General features: G+C 42.6%; 3 protein-coding genes across 4 annotated transcripts; 1 reads left to right on the top strand and 2 right to left on the bottom strand.

The window, feature by feature from the left end:
- Positions 1 to 1,364: 1,364 nt before the first annotated feature.
- LOC117858797 (protein RADIALIS-like 3) lies at positions 1,365 to 2,749 on the bottom strand. The gene is made up of 2 exons (XM_034741929.2): positions 2,377 to 2,749; positions 1,365 to 1,618 (listed from the first exon to the last, which is right to left on the bottom strand). The coding sequence occupies exons 1-2, from the start codon at positions 2,645 to 2,647 to the stop codon at positions 1,614 to 1,616; spliced, it is 276 nt and encodes a 91-aa protein (XP_034597820.1). The 5' UTR covers positions 2,648 to 2,749; the 3' UTR covers positions 1,365 to 1,613.
- Positions 2,750 to 11,122: 8,373 nt separating this feature from the next.
- LOC117858103 (CBS domain-containing protein CBSX3, mitochondrial) lies at positions 11,123 to 12,985 on the bottom strand. 2 transcript variants are annotated; one of them, XM_034741106.2, is made up of 6 exons: positions 12,845 to 12,985; positions 12,314 to 12,578; positions 12,129 to 12,210; positions 11,652 to 11,725; positions 11,467 to 11,527; positions 11,123 to 11,357 (listed from the first exon to the last, which is right to left on the bottom strand). In XM_034741106.2, exons 2-6 carry the CDS (start codon positions 12,569 to 12,571, stop codon positions 11,215 to 11,217), a joined length of 618 nt encoding a protein of 205 aa, XP_034596997.1. In that variant the 5' UTR covers positions 12,572 to 12,578; positions 12,845 to 12,985; the 3' UTR covers positions 11,123 to 11,214. The 2 variants fall into 2 exon arrangements, with proteins under 2 accessions (XP_034596997.1, XP_034596996.1); XM_034741105.2 differs by having other exon boundaries at positions 12,314 to 12,581; positions 12,845 to 12,967.
- Positions 12,986 to 16,558: 3,573 nt separating this feature from the next.
- Positions 16,559 to 18,480, top strand: LOC117858832 (putative pectinesterase 11). The gene is made up of 5 exons (XM_034741969.2): positions 16,559 to 16,996; positions 17,099 to 17,252; positions 17,357 to 17,545; positions 17,723 to 17,964; positions 18,092 to 18,480. The coding sequence occupies exons 1-5, from the start codon at positions 16,851 to 16,853 to the stop codon at positions 18,234 to 18,236; spliced, it is 876 nt and encodes a 291-aa protein (XP_034597860.1). The 5' UTR covers positions 16,559 to 16,850; the 3' UTR covers positions 18,237 to 18,480.
- Positions 18,481 to 19,448: the final 968 nt, after the last annotated feature.

Genomic DNA, 19,448 nt, shown 5'->3' with positions numbered 1-19,448 from the left:
ATCCAAATTCTGTTAGATCCTCTAGCAATTGTGGAGTTATGAGCAAATCATATATCCAAATTATCTCAAGCTTAACAGTAATGTAGATTTTCAAGTCCTTAGTGAAATTTCTCATAAGTTGATCATTGGACCCTTTAAACAGAGTTTCTACAAAAATAGCTCGATGATAAGTGCCTAAGTTCATTTTTTAGATTCGACAAGTTCGAAATTCATTTTTGAAAATGTATAGCTATAAGCAAAAAGGATGAGCTGACCAAACTAAATGGTAGTCAAGACAACAATGTTTATACTCTCTTTGTCCGAAAAAGAATGCAATTCTGGCTATACACCCAAACAACATAGCTAGATTTGCATTTTTTTTGAGATAGAGGGAGTAGTTCTGAACTATGTAGCAGGATATATTTGGCCAATCAAACACACTTCAATTCATACTGAGTTTATTAAAATTTGAGCGGCTCTAGACAAGGAGCCTCTTTTAAACTGTCTTGCTTAGTATTGCCCTTTTAAACGCATGTACCGCTAACCTTTTTATAACTTTTACTGCCCATATTTTTTGATATATTTATTTTGAAATATGGAAATTATATGCATAAATTTTTCCCAGGGATAAATTTCTTGGACGTGTAATGATATTACATAGAAATTGGTGGCTGAACTTGTATTTTGGGAGCATATTAAGAGGATAAACGAGGGCAAGATGGATCTTTGTTTTGCCCGCACTCTCAACCGTACATATGCTAATTTACAAGGTCTATACCTATTTATATTAAAGATGCGTCTAATTTGTAACATTCGCACTAATATTCTACTCTTCATTTGGTCGAAATAACCATTAGATGGGTCCAGTTTGTTGGAGGTGCTAATGGAAGTAGGATATCTCTACGTGCGTTGATAAGGGTTAGTATGACATTTCTTAAATACTTCTTTAACTTTGGTTGCCCTAGTTTAGTTTCTCCTTTAAACTGAAACCAAGTAGACAATTACTTCATTCGGTTGCTGCAATAGGCGAGGTTGTTTGTTAATTAGCAATGGCTTTTGCCCTCTCATTGTACTGTTGGTCACTATTTTAACAGGAGAGGTCATGTTCGTAAATATACGTCGTTTTAGTTTGGAGTGTGCATATGCTGTGATCCATAGGAATCCTTGATAAGGGCCCATTCAGCACGTATTAAACTGATTCCCGTTCTCTTGAGTAACACATTTTTCTCATTTCCGGTTTCTGTTAGAATGTTTCTATCTCTAAATCCTTCAGTTTCGCGAAAAAAATAGTTTCCATTTGGCAGGGATTCTCCTGTTTCTGGAGAGAAACGGTGTGCATAATCCTACCAAATGGGTCTTTAGTTGATCTATAATATTTTGACAAATGAGAGGAACATATATTAAACATTCATATCATCACTCCATAGACCATGCATGGATCAAAAGCTGAACTTGGTACACCATCGAGATCAAAGACCAGCAGAGCGGCCGGACATTAACCTCGATATCCTAGCTAGCTTTACCATTTTCCATACAACGCACACATGCACATTTACATGCATAATTTATAAATTTTCTTCGAGGAGCACAGATAGCCGCTGTTCAATCCTTTTCTTCATTGAAGCTCAGATACTTCAACCTGCAGCCACATTGTGAGACTCATGAGAATTGTTCCTAAGATTAGTGAACCGGGATATATACATGTAGTCTAAGTTCAGCATTTAAAAAAAAGACATGCATAAATAAACACATGACTTTCTTTTTCTTTTTCATGAATAACGCATTAATTTACTCACAATATTTTGTGAAAGGGAACTTTACGCATAAACGTCTGTACCGAGCACACAAGTGAATCTAGTATGATGATGCGTGTGGCTATTTCATATTCCATTGTTCGATGATGGCTGATGATAACATAGTATATTCCGTGAAGTACTAAACCACGACCAGATGTGTCTCTCGAGGCAGAGTACTTACGTACTAAACCATACTAGTCAATTTAGCAGCCTAAACCAAAGTTGCCAACTTGACATGTCGTACCAATCTACCATCGGAATTAACAGCATGGACGGTTATCTAAACAATATTAAACATTATCGCAGCAACGCCAGTGGCGTGCATGATGGCATAATGCAGTTTTTTAAGCGGGCATAATGCGATTTAATTATGACTAATCTCATGGTATTTTGCCGTTTCGAGCATGCATGCATGCATGAACTGTGTGCTCAAGGATTAGATCTCATGTGGCGCAGCAGCTATCTGCATCCTGTCGACATCACGAATGGTTAAATATATGGCATGTTGCATGCTCCAAACTAATAATAGAAAGGGCAAAGCAATTAACGGGGAGACGACGACGGGGCAGACCGGTGTTAACATTATTGCTCGGTTAGTTACCTCGCTGCAGTCTCGACGGCGGCGGTGCGGCGGCGTACCAGTGGAACGGCACGCCGTCGGACTCGATCTGTGCGACGTCCCGGACGAGCAGCTGGTAGCGGCGGCGCAACTCCTCGATGGACCTGGTGCCGCCCATGTAGCGCGCCACGTTGTGCCATCGGTCTGGGGTGTCCGTGTCGTACACCGCCAGGGCGCGCTCGAACATCTTGTCCTCCTGCCGCGTCCACTGATCAGACGACGAGGAGGAGCCCCAAGTCGAGTTGGACGCCATGGCAGCGGTTTGGAACGGACGACGACGGGCAGGGGTCCCGGTCTTCCTCGGAGGTTTGTGCGATCTGGTGATGTAACCGGCGTAGGGAAAGGAGCTGAGGTTTTGAAATGGTTGTGATGGAAGACCCGAGTTGTGAGGGTTCAATTTATAGGATCCGTGGGGCTCTGGGTATGAGGCCAAGTGGCCAGCATCTGTTTCCAACTGGCAAAAGAACCGAGCATTACGGTAGCTGGACTGCCCACGTAGGAAAAGGAGAAGTAAATGATAACCATCTTTGTTCTAACGGTCTCACATATGTCACTTTGACCGTCCTCTTTTATTTGTATCTTTGTAGTATCGTTACTACAAATCGTAAATGTTCTGTTTGACGAGATTTAATGTGTTAGCTATGGCGGTCAGCCTCTCAATGCTCCACTTCAGTTAGTGTCTATATTTGTATCTTTGTAAATGATGATGTTTGTCTGCTAGGTCTCCAATATGTCACTTTGACTGTCTTTTTTAATGTTATAATAGTAATATATAGTCATAAAATGTTCAATTTACTAGGGATTTTATGGTCTAATTGTCACAGACAATGCAGAGAGTTTAGAGCATATATAATGGCAATAAAATTAGAGAAAGCCTCATCTCATGAATCTTAAAATAACATTCTCAGAATTTTGAAGTAAAGTGGCTAGGCTTGATAAGTATTGCTCCAATGGTACAAATTAGGGACACAAAGCTGGTCAATTAAGGATCTAGGAGAGTTAAATGATGATAAGAGTGTTGGGCAACCTCTGCAGTTTGAAAGAACCTACAAATATATTGTGACGGGATAAGTAATCATTACACTCCGAACATAATTTTAGATAAAGGAATAAGATTGTACCAGTTGCTAAACCAACCATGAATGTACAAAGCCATCCATTACTACAACATCAAAAACAACAAAAAACAAGACATGACTAAGGGTTTATGTTTGGCAGAGCTCCTAATTAGCTTCTAGGCTGAATCCAGGAGGAGCTCTGCCAACTAGTTTTCCTAGTAGAAGTAATTACGTGTTGATTCTATAAAGTGATTCTCTGAAATGAACTAAGGGGCTTGAAGCTGAAAAAACTAGCTTCTCCTAATTTACTTCTTGCACGGAAACTGTTAGAATAATTGGGCAGGTCCAATTACTTAATTAATCAAATAAATCCCAAGGCCCATTAGTGGTGGTAGTTACAAAAAGGTTAAAACCAACTTGGAAGTTGAGAGGGTCCCTAACCAACTTATATGGTGAAGCTGTGCTGCACCTGTTGAGAAGTTGATAGAGGGATAACAGGATGCCACACGCGTGCTCGCTCGCCGAGCCGTGCCGAGCCGAGCCGAGCCGCGTCGCGGCGACGGGATGTGTGGGCTGGGCGTCAAGTTTTGCAGTTTTTTATCACGGTTGATGACTAGTAACTGAAGACTCATTCAGTGACTAGTAATTAGTAACTGACAATTCAAGTGACTAGTAGCTAACGACTGCTAATGGCTGGCAGTTACTAGAAATTGCTGCATTAACCTGGACATCCAAAGGTCTTCTGCTGTCTATAAAAGTGAGGCTGCCTCTCATTCTTTCGTGCGCGAAACACTAACCACCAGAGCTTTTGCCCACTGTTGTGCTGCGCTTCTGTCATCTCCGTTTCGGTGATCTGTGTGCACGGACTTCACCGGAAGAGTAGGCCTCCGAAGCTGCGCTCTTCACCAGAGACTCTGCACCCGACGAGTAGAAGGGCGATCAAGTTTTTGGGGAGCGCATCTGCACGACTGCTCACTGCTCGTCTACGACTACTTCCTGGTGACACATCCGCACTGCTTCAGTTCTGCACTGCGTCAACTCCTGAACGGCTACATCGAACAGGCTTGAGTAGCAATGTCGAGTAACGGCGCAATTGGTTCCTCCGGAACCGTTCCCGTCTCTGGGTATTTCCTATTGAACTTTATCGTTCAATTCTTATATTTCATAGTGCCTACTGCATGCTTTATGTTCAATGCAAATACAATGATGGATCATGTTCCTGTTTCCTTTATCTTAACTGTCATGTTTTATTTCATATTTCGGATTAAAATGAACTATAAAATGCCTCTAATTCCAACAGAAACCATTTATCCATAAAGTTTATCATGAAGAATTAGGGAGAATCACTTTCAATCATAAAATCATTTCTCTCAGTAGCTCCCATACGGAATTAGAATCAGATGGAACCTTACTAAACAAGTCCTAAGATCGTACCTTCAGGCATCATGTAATCTATTAACGAACCTCCAACCATGATTTGCTAAGGTATCCATCATTGTGGCCTCCAAATATTGGCATAATTTTTTGGCATATTGTGTCTCTCCTCTTTTGCATCAAAGACCAGTAGTAGTATTAAATCGAAGAAGTGGGAACCAACTAAAACAATCAGAGCATATAGGTCAAGCATAAAAACATCATAAATCATAAGTTGCCTAGTATTCTTGCTATATAACCATATAAATTAGTCGTCACAAAGCCACTTGTGTGAGTGCAAAAACTGAGTATACTGTAGCATAGTAGAGTTTATATAGTATTTATACCTTTATACATTCTCATGGTTTTATGATATCTTAGCATTTTAAGAGATGTTTCCCGGTTCATGTTAAAAGCACCGTGTTCTAATGGACAGACTTGATAGACGTCATTAATTTGTCTGGATTCAGAACAAGATTAAACTTTTTGATTTTTGGAGTTCTATACATTTTCTTGCATGTTGTTCATGATTGGAGTGGATTCTCTAGAAATATTAGAATATATTTTATAGTTCATAGAAGTATTAAGCTCTCTGGACAATTCTTTTCAATAGCTTGGCCTAGTTCTTGATTCTATTAAATGTAGCTTAATCCCGAACGCTTTTCACTTCTTGGAGGTTTCGTCGTAGTGTCTTTGATCAATGAATGAAAACGCTATTCTAGTTAGTCGGATGGGTAGTGTGGCAGCGGCGGCGTCTCCAACATCGCGACGTCCTTGGAGCATCGTTTTTGGGATTATATGGTACGGTATTGTTTGCCTCGTCATCAACTTCCCACCATGGTAGATTCCCTTGCGTCGACGTTGTTTGCTTGTTGGTCAGCTCGGTTTTGGGTGGCGGCAGTTGTTCAATGGCTGTGCTGAGGGGCTGTTGCTTGAGGTCGTGGTCGAGATCGACTGAATGTGGTTCCTACACGACATGATAGTTTGACAACACATCACAGTTTTCTAGCAGTATGATTCGAACGTTAAATCAAAAGTTTCTAAGTAGACAAACGATGTGAAAAGTTGATGCTGCACAAGGACAATGAAAATTAAAGTTTGAAGCAAAGGCACAAGGCAAAGTTCGAAGCAAGAACGGAGAAGAAATTTTAAAACTTAGTTTTTCTTAGCTTTCTTAGACTTCTAGCTTTCTTTCTTTTTGTGTATATGTTTCTTAGTTCTGAGATTTTGAGTCTAAGAACTTTTGTAACTGTCACACCCGGTTTTAAAATAAAACTAAGTGCTACCTATATGTATGCCATGATCTAGTTTTATACAAATAGTGACATCATCAGTAAATAATATCAATAGTATCACGAAAAGAAATAAAGAGATTATCAGAGATATACAGCTTAATCCTGGAAACGGAGGCTCCAAACTTCACGGGCAATCGACTGGGAACTACGTACGCCTAAAACTCAGCACCATCTTCGCAACAACTTTGTAGCGGAGCTCGAGAGGTAGGCCGGCGCGGGGTGGCTCGGCCCGAGGGTGCGGGCAGCGGCGGCTCCAAGCGCGGGTGGCAGCGGCTCCAGGCGCGAGGGGTGGCGAGTAGAGCACGGCAGGGTGAGGGAGCACGGCTCGGCTCGGTCGGGCCAGGCAGAAGGGGGCATGGGCACGTAGAAGCCGGGCAAGCAGAAGCTCGGGGAGAACGGCCATGGAGAGCATGAAAGAAACAGAGATGAAAGAAACAGAGAGGGAAAGAGGGAGAAGGAAGGGGGATCCGTCAGAAAAGACCACCAAACTCACGCATGAATGGCAAAACGGAACGAGAACGACGAGACGAACGCAATGGTGTGCTCACCTTTGACCAAGAACTTACGGTTTCGTCAGAGTTGCTCACTGAAGTTCTCGCTGGAAAGTGCGTCGGAGTTTAACAGATGGAGATGTTCGACGTCGAACTGCGGGAGTTATGGTTGTCGAAACGAGGTGGGGGTTTGCAGCGTTGGAAAAAGAATGTCAAGAAGATCACCGGAAAGTATTTACAGGCCGGGTTGGAGGCTGATTTTATTTTCCTCCTTTTTCTAATTTCATGAATTAATTTTGGATTCAGAAATAATTCCAAAAAATCCTAAAATCGCAATTAAATCACGAAAAATACTTCAAAAACTTAGAAAAATTCAGGAAAGTTCCTGGAGATGGTTTAGGATATGAGGAACCCAAATAAAATACTTGGAGCTCCTAAAAAGACCTATAGTATCATCCAAAAATTGGATTAAGCTATAAGAACATGAGAATAAATCCTAGAAAAAGCTGGAAAATTCTCAGAAGAACCTTGTTGTCGTCTAAACATATTTTAAAATCTTTTGCACTCAAGAAACACCAAGATGCATCGGCATAAATGGAGTACACACAGAACAACTTTATTTAATTTTAAAAAACAACCAATTATTTTTCCTATACTAAATTACCTGTCAAAAAATAAATGTTGGGAAAATTTTAAAATTATGAGAAAATCATTGTTTAATTATTCTTTCTAATCACCTCCTGAAATTCAAAAATTTCGGGGTGTGACAGTAACTCTTGGTTGTGTATATCACCTATGGACATATCCATTATCTAAAAAACATTAAAGTTTCATAAATCACAAGATGTAACAGCACGGTGCCTCTACTATATCCAACAGGTTAGCTCACATTAATTGAGAATTGTTGGAGACAGTAGTAGAGTCATGATAATAAATGAATTAAGGTGTTGGCTCTTTTTACCGTGAGTTGCACGCATGATGATTTTACCTCACATCAATTCAGTGTAAAAGAGATTAAAGAAAAGAAAATTCCAAAGTATCTTTCCGGGCCGGTAGATATGGTAAATCGGAATCCCCTCAAAAGGCCTGGACTGCGGTTGGTAGATGCCGCGGCCAACTTGGTGATCGTAAAGGTTCTCGCGGCTCATCGGCGTGCAGGGCAGCTAGCTCAGCCTAATTCGTTCAGTGTCTTCCGGGGACAGGGGAAAAAGTCGCGATCGGGAATCTCATCGGCAGGGAATCCTGGCAGGGAAAAGGCGCAACGCGCGTGTGTGCGCGGGGTATCGGAATCCCTGGAGCTGGCGACCTGAAAGGCACACCTGACGTCGCGGCTACTGCCCTGAACCTAATGCTGTGATTAGCTCACACAACGAAACTTCAGCGTACTGTCTTTCGCCAGAAAACACACAAGTTGATGCGATAGAATCTGTTTAATACGGATTCTCCTTTCACCCAATCCAGGGAGAGTGTGGAGGACACAAGTTGATGCAATGGATCGGAGAGAATTTTGTGCTCTGCAGGAATTTAATTAAAAGTACAACATTTCACTCTACAAAAGAATCGAGAAAAATGCCCTATTTCCAACCGGGGCCTCCACAAAAAATTTTCTTCGTACAATCTCCTTTTAAAAATAAAATGAAAACATGTCGTTTTAAAAATAAAATGAAAAATAAAATTTTCTTCCGTTCCAAATTATAAATCGTTTTGACTTTTCTAAATGCATAGATATTATTATGCATCTAGACATAAGGTATCTAAGTGCATAACAAAATCTATGAATCTAAAAAACCAAAATAATTTATAATTTCATCCTAACGCTCTATATCAAAGTATGATCAGGTGATTGAAAACTGCAACTGGAGGCCTTTCCCATCCGACGACTTGTCAAACAAACCCCGCTCATAGATTGAGGAAAACCACATGCATCCACGAACAATGCAAGTGAATTCCAGAACATATGCCGGCCAGAAGCCACCGTCACTGATCCCTGCCTCTAAATGGTATCGCCATCTTTTCCTATAAACATTGGCCTTAACGACGCAGCTAATCATGTCTCCTGATGATATTATTTGTTCTTCGTTTCACGTGTCACTGTCGGCGCCACAGGCCTGGCCGTGCCAGACTGCCAGCTGAGAAAACAGTGCATGCATATGTGAATTGTGATGCTATTGGGGAAGTTTCTGTGAATTGTTGTGTGTATACTTGAAAAACACCGTTCTTTCATAATTTTTGAAATAAAATCTTCAATGATATATTTAAGGCATGTTTGTAGAGTTTCATCTGCTTTTGATTCGGATTCACTGTAAGAAGAAGTGATTTTGTATTTAAAGTGTTCTTTTTTGCTAAATTTAAGTATGAATTGATCTGAACGTGAAGTGAATCAGAAAAAATTACTTTTCATCTCCCATTCCGTTCATTTCAAATAATTATGTCAGGAATCAGGCTAGAGTAAGTTCTGTGGAAACCAGTTGACTTAGGAGGGTTGGGATGCTGGTGCAGATATCATGATACTGTTTGATCTAGAAGCTATATTTACCTGAAGAGACGTGAACAACAGGCCATTTCTTTTCTCAAAAATGAAAATTGAGATTACTATATCAGTTTCTGAAAGCCTGTGCTTTTTGAGTCCTAATATTCTTGGTGGGGGAGTTCATCTGCCCCCAAATTTAATGGAATTCTATATTATTAAATCAATCCAGTGCAGATTACAGCAGCCTCAACTTGCAAGCTAATGCAAGAATCTGTAGCTGGAATCTTAAGGTGCATTTGGTAGTACTCCAAGAGCTAATTATCTGCTAAATTCAGCAGAAGCTCTGCCAAACAGTTTTTCAGATAGAAGTGGTTCTCTGCTAACGTTAGTCGCAGGAATCCCTCTTGCGGATTCTGTGAACTGATTATCTGAAATGAACTAAGAGGCTGGGAGCTGAAAAAGGTAGCTTTTGATTTTGTGAAGTGATTCTCCATCCTAATTTTAAGAGTTTATGCTAGAGAATCAAAGAGAAGAGAATCACCTTCAGCCACAGAATCACTTCTATCAAAGAATCAGCTCCATAAAAAATCAGAATCAAATAAAGTTCTACCAAACTTACCCTTGATTTCCCTGGAGCTGCGACACTAGCATTCTACTCCTGTGAGGAGCTTGGCATCACTTGGAAGAATCTACGAAAGGAAAAGCAGTGGTACTTTCCGGGACCGCAAAACTGCTAATCTACAGTACTGGTAAAGAACCAATTATTTCGCGGTCAAGCTACATTATGAGGCCAACTAGCATTCGCTTTAAGCATCTGAATTTGTCTAGGAATTACTCGGAGCCAAAGGGCAAAACATTAGCAGGCTGGATATGCAGCGAGTAGCGACTGAGAATAGTCTAGAAGGGCAAAATATACTTGAAAAATATTAATGAACCAGGTAGCGAGTACCATTAATATTGAATTTGATCTATATTTTTCTATACATGTATGTTTATTTTATTTCCAAAAGATAATTTAACGGGCAATTAACACGTCGTTTGATGTTTCTTCCTTGTGATTTGTGAATCTTTTTGTAAGCAGAGCCCGGTACTGGGCTGCCCAAAACCTGAGCATTTTTTATCCGGTCCGACCTAAGCTCACTAAGATTTGGCCTGCCCACACTTTGCTATAGGGGCAGACGTGATCAGCGAAAACCAAATAAAAAAATTTGAATCAGCCTGAGCTTGCCCAAACAATTTATTTAATTTATTTTTTAAATAAAGAAGAATGGACCCCAGGGATGACCGTGAGCACAAAATGAACCGGATTTTTCAGCCCGGCTTAGTCCGACAAATGCTCATGTCTAGGCTGCCCGATTTGCCTTTTCTACTCCCTGCCGAAACTTGGCCAACGGGCCGCTACATGAAGCCCAACCAAATTAAAGCCCACATTTTCTTTCTGTCTCTCCACGACAGTGTGCCGTTGTGTCTATTTGTCGACTGGTTGGCTGGCCTTGTACACTATAGGTCACAAGTTTCAGTAATAAATCCTATTCAAAATAAAAGTGCTCATTCATCCAAACAAGATAAGTAGAAAAATTATGTAAATATGGAAATATTGGGAGCTGTTCTTGTAGCGGTTATTCTAAATTGGTTAACTTACCACTTACTAATTGGGCATAGAAAACTTATAAATTATTATAGGCAGTACTTTTGAAAAAAACAATTCTATGATAAATCAAGACCGATTGAGTCAAACATAAGTTTATTGCCCTGGTGTTTTGTTTTTGGTATTGTAGCCTCTTGTTTCTCCATGTAAATACCTAATTTTTTTCTATAAAACTTAGACGCTATCTGATCACAGTAAATGGGTGTCTTTAGATCGAGGATGCACTGATATGGTTGATGCTTGATCACAGATCATAACCTGTCCAAACTCAAATGATCCAATATGAAGGTTATAATTTTCCATCTCTTTCTTAGCTCAGCAGAAAATTTCACATGATAAACAGTGGGAATTGATTGCTTCATGGAGGAAAATATATATCTTAGTTAAATATCATGGATGATTGCATACTGTTTTTTTTCATCAAATGTAAAAACTAAAAACAATTCTAATAGTAATCTCCTCTGATATACTTCTTCAGCTGTTTTACTTCTTGGTGCTGTTGGTCGACGATAGCTCTAACAACATCACCAATGGAAATCATACCAACTACCTTCTCGTCGAATACAGGAACATGTCTGATATGTTTGTCTGTTAACAAGAAGGGAAAAAAAACAAGAATTAGATTCCAGTTTTTCCCTGTAACTTGCAATTGGGATACAATCACCTTACTTTATGAAATAAGCGAATGAAACCTTACCTGTCATTACCTCCATCGCTCGTAGGATATTGGTATTACTGGACACTGTAATTAGCTTGTCCTGGAATATAGTAAAGAAAATGATGACTAATTAGCTTGTCCTCGAATATAGTAAAGAAAATGATGACTAGGAGATATTTGATATTGTTCAATCAGAGATATTTTCACTTTTCAAGTCCATTCACCTCTTCAGTCATGATATCTTCAACTCTTGTTTCTTCTGAAGGTCGCCCTGGCAAGAGGATCTTCCTGGCAAAATCTATATCAAAAAATATTGTTTTAGCATTCATGTTTAAGTGCATTCTTTGCCTTAAACTGTTCTGAAAAAAATCTTTATATGTTTTATACTGGGTGGTGGATATGCCAGCTTCATGCTTTCCGATTTTCTATATATGTGTCATGAAAATTCCGTGTTTTCTATTATCAACATGCTTTATTTGAACAGTCTGCTTCAGTTAAGGGTACTTATCGTGGCCGTCAATATTTTCACTGTCTTGATACTACCTTTCGATTGTTGTTTTCTTTGCTTCCAGAGAAAGAACAGCTTGATGTTGACAGTAGTTTAGCTCTCATAAAAAAAACGTAAATTGGTATAAAAAACGTAATTTGCCAGATTATATGGATTCCGGTTGGCCAGCTCTCAGTAGCTGATTTTAGCTTACCTCTCTCAGTCACAATTCCTGCAAGCTGCTTCATGTCCCCTGACTTGAGCACCACTAGAGCTCCAACATTATGGACTGTCATCTACAATTTTACGGGTGTTTTTTGCATTGATCACCTGTCTTATATGAGAATAAAGAAAGAAATTATCCGTTCTACATTTCTGCTTGACAATATAAATGCTTACGTGCTTGACAGCTTCATGCACCGAATTGCTGGTGTCACACCAGTAGACTGCTCCAGCTTCAGCCTCCCCTTTTGCCTGAAGAATCTCGCTGACCGTGATGTTCTCGAGCCCTATGTGAGGTATAATCACAGTTGGCGACTCGCTTTGTATGCGCGAGATCAGGGTGGCCCAAGAGAAGATCCCCTTGTTCATATGTTGTAGAACTGCGTGCCTTAGTTGCCTTCCATGGAGGCGCAGCGCCTTTGTGATTCCTTGCATACTTGACCTGCTGGAGTGACATGATAGGTGATGATCAGGGGTTTGTTTGATTTATAGACTGACCTGACATCTACTGGTAACCTCAATCCTTATAGATCATCGTGTATGCTGTTTTCTTGAGGTGTCGTTTGCAGGAAATTGTCTGGAACGTGTCGTGTTTGTAAACATAATGACATTAATTTAGGCAAAATTATTTAGCAATTTCAAAGCCAGGTCTGGTTTTGCCCCGTAAGTACATTATAGCATGAAGAAATTATTCAGAACTTCACGTACCTTGATGGAGCAAATGCTTCAGACCTGCTCTTGTGTTTCTGCCGATCCTCCTAGCTCGATTGGGTGGGTGAAGAGGGCGAGTTCTTCGCGGCTGAAGCTTAAGAAGCATGCACGGAGCTATGTCACCTCTTATACGATGCAAGTTTCTCCCATAGCCGGACACAAGAATTGGTACCTGCCTTTGCCATTTCGAAGGAAGCAAGGAATCTCGAGCGATTACAAGTTCAGGCTGATCGAATGTTGCTTCTTCTGTTCCGGAGGTAACCCGAACTTTGCGTTAGAGTGGTTGCTTCCTCAGGTTATTAATTCCGTGCACACTAGGAGGAAGCTTGGAAGGTTTCATCCATCTGTTCGTCAGCTTTGTGTTTGTCGGTTGGTTCCGTGCATTGTTTTGTCGCCCATTAATTTGGTGTTTATTTATCATCGGCTGCTAGCTGGTTTGCTTCCAGTAGGCAATGTAGTCCCTTCGTCCTAAAATACAGCTATGTTTAGACTTTTTCAAAGACAATTTGTTTCAACTTTGACCATGAATAGAGAAATAATTATAAAAACTAATAACATAAAAATAATATTAATAGATTTATCATGAAACTACTCCCTCCATCCCTAATAAGTGCATTTTAAGAGTTTAAAATTTGTTCTAAAATAAGTGCACATCTAGAAATGGGACCACCTAACTCTAGTTGTATTTTTCTACTTTCTCTCCTCCCAAAGTGTAATGATTACAACTTTATAGGGATATATATGTAATTTTTCACTAACATTGATCTTTTCACCTAAACTCTAGAAGTGCACTTATTTTGGGACGGAGGGAGTAACTATCTATTTAAAATAAATTATTTTTAGAGATAGTATTGTCAAAGTTAGAAAGATTTGATTTTTGAAAAAGCTAAACGTAGCTATATTTTAGGATGGAGGGAGTATTTCATTGGAACGCCTTCAAAATTGCAGTTGCAGGAGAGGTGCAGCCATGCAGACGCAGGTTGCAGTGCTTCAGACAACTGGTAAAAAAGAAGAAACAAAGTAAAAAGATGATGTGATGACCTACTCGTCGTCATCAATGACGAATGACAACTGAACAAATAATGACCCTGCTTGAATATGATTTGCGAGCAACGCAAAGTATCTGTCTGATTCGTGCCGGCAAGAAGGCCCTCCGTTTGGGAACCTTGTGCTAAATTTTAGCACAGTACTAAAGTTTAGCACCCTTAAATGAAGTGCTAAAGTTTAGCACCTAGGTTGTTTGGATAGTGTGCTAAATTTTAGCACCTTTAATGGAAAATGACAATTATACCCCACTTCCTTCCTTCCTTCCTCTCTCTTCTTCTCTCTCCCCCAAGACCGGCGGACCTCATTCTTTCTCCTGCGAGCCGGCGGACAGGCCGCGACGGCCCTGTCTTCACGACCCCTTCACCTCCCTCCTGCTGGCCAGGTGACCGGCAGCCGCGCACCTCCTCCGCGCGCAGCGGCCACGACCCCGCCTCTGCGGCAGCCCGTTGGCCACGCGCCCCTCCGTGGTTAAGGGGCATGGCGGCTCTCCATCCCGCGCCGCCACCGGCTGCGCCCTACCCTCTACCCCGCTTTGCCGCCGCCCGAGCGAAGCCTGGCGGTAGCAAGGACGGCAGCGGAGGTGTGGCGGAGGCGGCGTGGCACGCCAGCGGAGGCGGTGGGGGCGGGCGGCGGAGGCACGGCCGGCGGAGGTAGCGGGGCAGGCGGAAGAGGCAGGTGGCGAGGAGGAGAGAGAGAGAGGAGAGGAGAGAGGGGGCAGCAGGGGAAAAAATGGGCTTAGCAACTCCAAGAGGCTGCTAATCTTACCCTAATACCTTTTTTAGGAAAAAAAAGAGAGAGAAAATGAACTCCAACAATCCACCTAAACCTTCCCCAAATTTTTAGCGACGCTAAAAAACAACCTGCCACCGTGTATATTTTAACGTTGGCGTTCCTCCCCCAATCCTGATTCCCGCACGCCCGCGCGTCCCTTCCGATGGGCCCAATACGATGACGTGGCCTGTGTTTGAAATATTGGGGGCTATTTATTAGCGATCTGCTATGGACTGATATGTTTTTGGGGGAAATTTTTTTTGGGAGAACCCCCAGTACATAGTTTTGGTGAAGAATTTTTTAGGATACTCTTGAAGTTGCCACTACTTTTAGCACTCATTAGCACCTTTTAGCACCCTTGGGTGTGCTAAAGAAAATGGGGGTGCTAAACTTTAGCACACACCTTTTAGCACCCCTATTTGGGAGCCCAAGTGCTAAAAGGTGCTAAAAAATGGGGTGCTAAAGTTTAGCACCCCTCCAAACACCCCCCTTAGTTTAGTAAGGCCTTGTTTAGTTCCCAATTTGGGAGTGGTAAAATTGGCATTTTGCCATAAATACGCAACTGTAGCATTTCATTTGTATTTATGAATTATTGTCCAAACATTGACTAATTAGGCTCAAAAGTTTCGTCTCGCAAAATACAACAAAACTGTGCAATTAGTTTTTGATTTCGTCTACATTTAGTACTCCATGCATGTACCGCAAGTTTGATGTGATAGGGAATCTTCTTTTTGCATAGTGCCAAAGTTGGAAATTTGGGGTAACTAAACAAGACCTAGCCCTTGTTTACTTCCCTCCAAACTCCCAACTTTGACACTATGCAAAAAGAAGATTTCCCATCACATCAAACTTGCGGTACATGCATGGAGTACTAAATGTAGACGAAATCAAAAACTAATTGCACAGTTTTGTTGTACTTTGCGAGACGAATCTTTTGAGCCTAATTAGTCAATATTTGGACAATAATTCACAAATACAAACGAAACGCTACAGTGTCGCATTTATGGCAAAATGCCAATTTTGCAACTCCCAACTTAGGAAGTAAACAAGGCCCTAAGAAGCTCTGAGAAGCCCAGCCCAAAGTCTGTTAGGCCCCTGGCTGGTTAGACATAAGCAAGAATAGGCCCAAAACTCCGAGATCCAAAAATTCAAACCGAGTGGCACAAAGTCAGACAGATGCCTGGAAAGTGAAGACGAGCTATATAGACCTCGGCCGCGGCAAGCAAGACAAGGCATATGCCACCGTTGCATTGTGCATTTTACAATAATCAAGCAAATGACTAACCAGCAAAGAGGATAAATTTCTTGAAAAGGTAATCATAATAAAGCAAGGCTACATCAATGGAGCTGATGCACTCTGCACTGCATCACATGGACTGTACGTAGGCTCTACTCCTACACGAGAACATATGCTTCGGCCCTAAAACGACATTCAGCTATCTTAGCCAAACCAAGCAACGCACACTGAGCACCGCAAAGCATGTCGACCGGAAGAGTCGTCGCAGAAAAAACAAAGCACAAATTCAACGAAAATTCGAGAACAAAGTTTTGTGCTTGAAGTTCTGGTTAACGCTCACCACGACACCACAAGCAGTATGCACGAAGCTTTTCGCATGTGGACTAGTCCGACGCCACAAGCCAAGTTCTTATTTCAATCAGGAAATTCCTTTGCTCCAAGTCAAGCTACCACAAACACTTTATTGGACGCCGGTCAATGGATGGATATCTTCGTCCAAACGTCATGCAAGTAGATTTCCGGTGTGCTTCTACAGTTCTACTCGTACTACTGGAGTCTCGAGCTAGTCAGACACCGTACCAACAACTTCAGCAACGGTGCCTATGCTGCGTATCTAGTTAGGCACCAACTCGCGTAACGGAACAGCGCACGCGCATCCGCGCCGCAAGCATATGCGTGACAACTCGTTCGCATGCATGTATAGCCAGCGGTTGACCTGACTTTACATGTATATATAAATCCCGTGCTTGCTCTTCCACCGATTGGCGCGAAAGCGATCCCGCATGCCTTCAGCTGAAATCATCGTCGTCCGGGACTCGGGGGAGTCGTTAAATCGCGTCAACTCGCCGGCCGGCAGGGCCTCAGCAACAGCAGCGCTGCTGGCCCTCGTCTGCGGCTTCTGCGCTGCGAGCTCCGGCTCCGAAGACGGACGACGACGCGGCCGGGGATATGCCGGGCTCGCGGCAGCTCGTCCTCACGGTCGACCAATCCGGCAGAGGAGACCACCGGAGGATCCAGGACGCGATCGATGCCGCCCCGGCGAACGACGACTCCGCCGGCAGCGTCGTCATCCGGATCAAGCCCGGAGTGTACAGGCAAGCATAGTGAACAACGGTCACTCTGCTGTAGTCTGTACGCATGCTCATTTCTGGCTCCACATGTTCGTCTAATTAAGCTGATGTGTTTGCACTGTGCAGAGAGAAGGTCGTGGTGGACAAGCCCTGCATAACTCTCGTCGGCACGAGCGCCAGCTCCACCGTCATCACCTGGAACGAGTCCTGGGTCGCCGCCGAGAGCCCCACCGTGTCCGTGCTGGCCTCCGACTTCATTGCGAAGCGCTTAACGTTTCAGGTGCGCGTATGCATGGATCGAGTCCATGGCGCGCGTTCTTGCGCTTTAGCAATAGCGACGTCTTGATGCCCTGATGCTCATTCTGGGTCCTCGTTTATTTGCAGAACACATTCGGGACTAGCGGGCCGGCCGTCGCCATGAGGGTCGCCGGGGACAGGGCCGCGTTCTACGGTTGCAGATTCGTGTCGTTCCAGGACACACTACTGGACGATACGGGGCGCCATTACTATCGGGGCTGCTACATCGAAGGGGGCACCGATTTCGTATTCGGAAACGGCAAAGCTTTGTTCGATGTATGTACTTGTTGCATATCAATTCAACTCCCTTTTATACTAAAATATTATATGTTAGCGTTGTTCTAATAACAAAACTGAATCCACAAGTCAGTCGCGATAAATGACAATGGTACTTCGAAGAAGGGAGCAAGTGTGCCACCCACTCCATCTCACTTGTATGTTGCTCAAATGCAGAAGTGCCACCTCCGTTCCACCTCACTTGTCGGCGGTGCATTCACGGCACACAAGCGATCGTCGGAGTTGGAAGACACTGGATTCAGTTTCGTCGGGTGCAAGCTGACCGGCCTCGGGGTGGGCACGTCCATCCTGGGGCGACCGTGGGGTCCCTACTCCCGGGTCGTGTTTGCTCTCAGCTACATGTCCAGCACGGTGAGGCCTGAGGGATGGGATGACTGGAGCGACCCCGCCAAACAGAGGTGCGCGCGCGCATATGTGTGAGCTGAGATCATTGATGCACATCGATCAGCCTGTCCCAGTGCACATTGTATTTCATTCTTTTCTTATGTTCTCCTGACTGACTGGTTTAATGTTTTGTCCGTATAGGACAGCGTTCTACGGGCAGTACCAGTGCTACGGTGAAGGGTCCAAAACTGACGGAAGAGTTGCGTGGTCTCACGACCTGTCCCAGGCCGAAGCTGCACCCTTCATCACCAAAGTTTGGGTTGGCGGACAAGAGTGGCTTCGGTAGAAAACACTGCATAACCATAAGTACCAACTAATGACATTCCATTTATAGCTTTTATTATTATAGTACTAGTGTGCTGTGTGGATGATTAACTGTGTGATTCAGCTAATCAAAAACATATATGTGTGATTCAGTTCTCTTAGGGCACCAGTTTATGCTTTGCATCATTTCTACGGCTACGGAAACCATGTTCCCATTCCCATCTATTTGGTCCAGTATGGAAACCATGGTCAGTTTAGTGACTCAATGGGCGCCGGGGATCGAAGAAACTTGTTCCGTTTGGAGTCTGCTGTCTCGCTTTGAAGCCAATCCATTGGCAATGGTGAGATCTTAGGTGTAGCGTATGCTACACTTTCACTGGCCGTTATACACAGACAGCTATAGACAAGTATCTTTGCCTCAGTGCCTCTGTGTACTGATGTCCCACCAACTGTTAAACAACCTTTTCACTTTTTCAGTTTCCGCTCTCGGTAGTCTGCTTTGCAGGGGGGCTCAGGGTAGGGGAATTCCGACGAATCGTCTCCTCTTCTAGGTGTTTGGGAGGAGGAGACTAAATTTTAGCCCTGTCACATCGATGTTCGGATACTAATTAGGAGGATTAAACATAAGCTAATTACGAAACTAATTGCAGAACCCCTAGGCTAAATCACGAGACGAATCTATTAAACCTAATTAATCCATCATTAGTGAATGGTTACTGTAGCACCACATTGTCAAATCATAGACTAATTAGGCTTAATAGATTCCTCTTGCGATTTAGCCTAGGGGTTGTGTAATTAGTTTTGTAATTAGTCTAGGTTTAATACTCCTAATTAGTGTCTAAACATTCGATGTGACGGGGGCTAGAATTTAGCCCCCTCCTCCCAAACACCCCGGGAGGGGCTAAATTTTAGCCCCTGTCACATCGGATGTTTGACACTAATTAGGAGCATTAAATATAGTTTAATTACAAAATTAATTGCACAACCCCTAGGCTAAATCGCGAGACGAATCTATTAAGCCTAATTAGTCCATGATTTGACAATGTGGTGCTACAGTAACCATTCGCTAATGATGGATTAATTAGGCTTAATAGATTCGTCTCACGATCTAGCCTAGAGGTTCTGCTATTAGTTTTGTAATTAGCTCATATTTAGTCCTTCTAATTAACATCCGAACGTGTGATGTGACAGGGCTGAAGTTTAGCCCCTGACATCCAAACGCTAAGTGACTCAA

This window comes from Setaria viridis, chromosome 5 (genome assembly GCF_005286985.2).
Source record: "Setaria viridis chromosome 5, Setaria_viridis_v4.0, whole genome shotgun sequence".
NCBI lineage: Eukaryota > Viridiplantae > Streptophyta > Magnoliopsida > Poales > Poaceae > Setaria > Setaria viridis.
Note: the sequence above shows the minus strand (reverse complement) of the source record. Positions and strands in the feature narration are given on the sequence as shown.

Excerpts from the sequence above, each read along its gene's own strand:
- LOC117858797 (XM_034741929.2), bottom strand. The coding sequence starts at position 2,647 with ATGGCGTCCAACTCGACTTGGGGCTCCTCCTCGTCGTCTGATCAGTGG.
- LOC117858103 (XM_034741106.2), bottom strand. The coding sequence starts at position 12,571 with ATGCAAGGAATCACAAAGGCGCTGCGCCTCCATGGAAGGCAACTAAGG. Across the intron at positions 11,726-12,128 it reads AGGAATTGTGACTGAGAGAG|ATTTTGCCAGGAAGATCCTC; the intron begins GTAAGCTAAAAT and ends TTTTTGATATAG. Across the intron at positions 11,528-11,651 it reads AAGATATCATGACTGAAGAG|GACAAGCTAATTACAGTGTC; the intron begins GTGAATGGACTT and ends ACTATATTCCAG.
- LOC117858832 (XM_034741969.2), top strand. The coding sequence starts at position 16,851 with ATGCCGGGCTCGCGGCAGCTCGTCCTCACGGTCGACCAATCCGGCAGA. Across the intron at positions 16,997-17,098 it reads ATCAAGCCCGGAGTGTACAG|AGAGAAGGTCGTGGTGGACA; the intron begins GCAAGCATAGTG and ends TGCACTGTGCAG. Across the intron at positions 17,965-18,091 it reads AGCGACCCCGCCAAACAGAG|GACAGCGTTCTACGGGCAGT; the intron begins GTGCGCGCGCGC and ends TTGTCCGTATAG.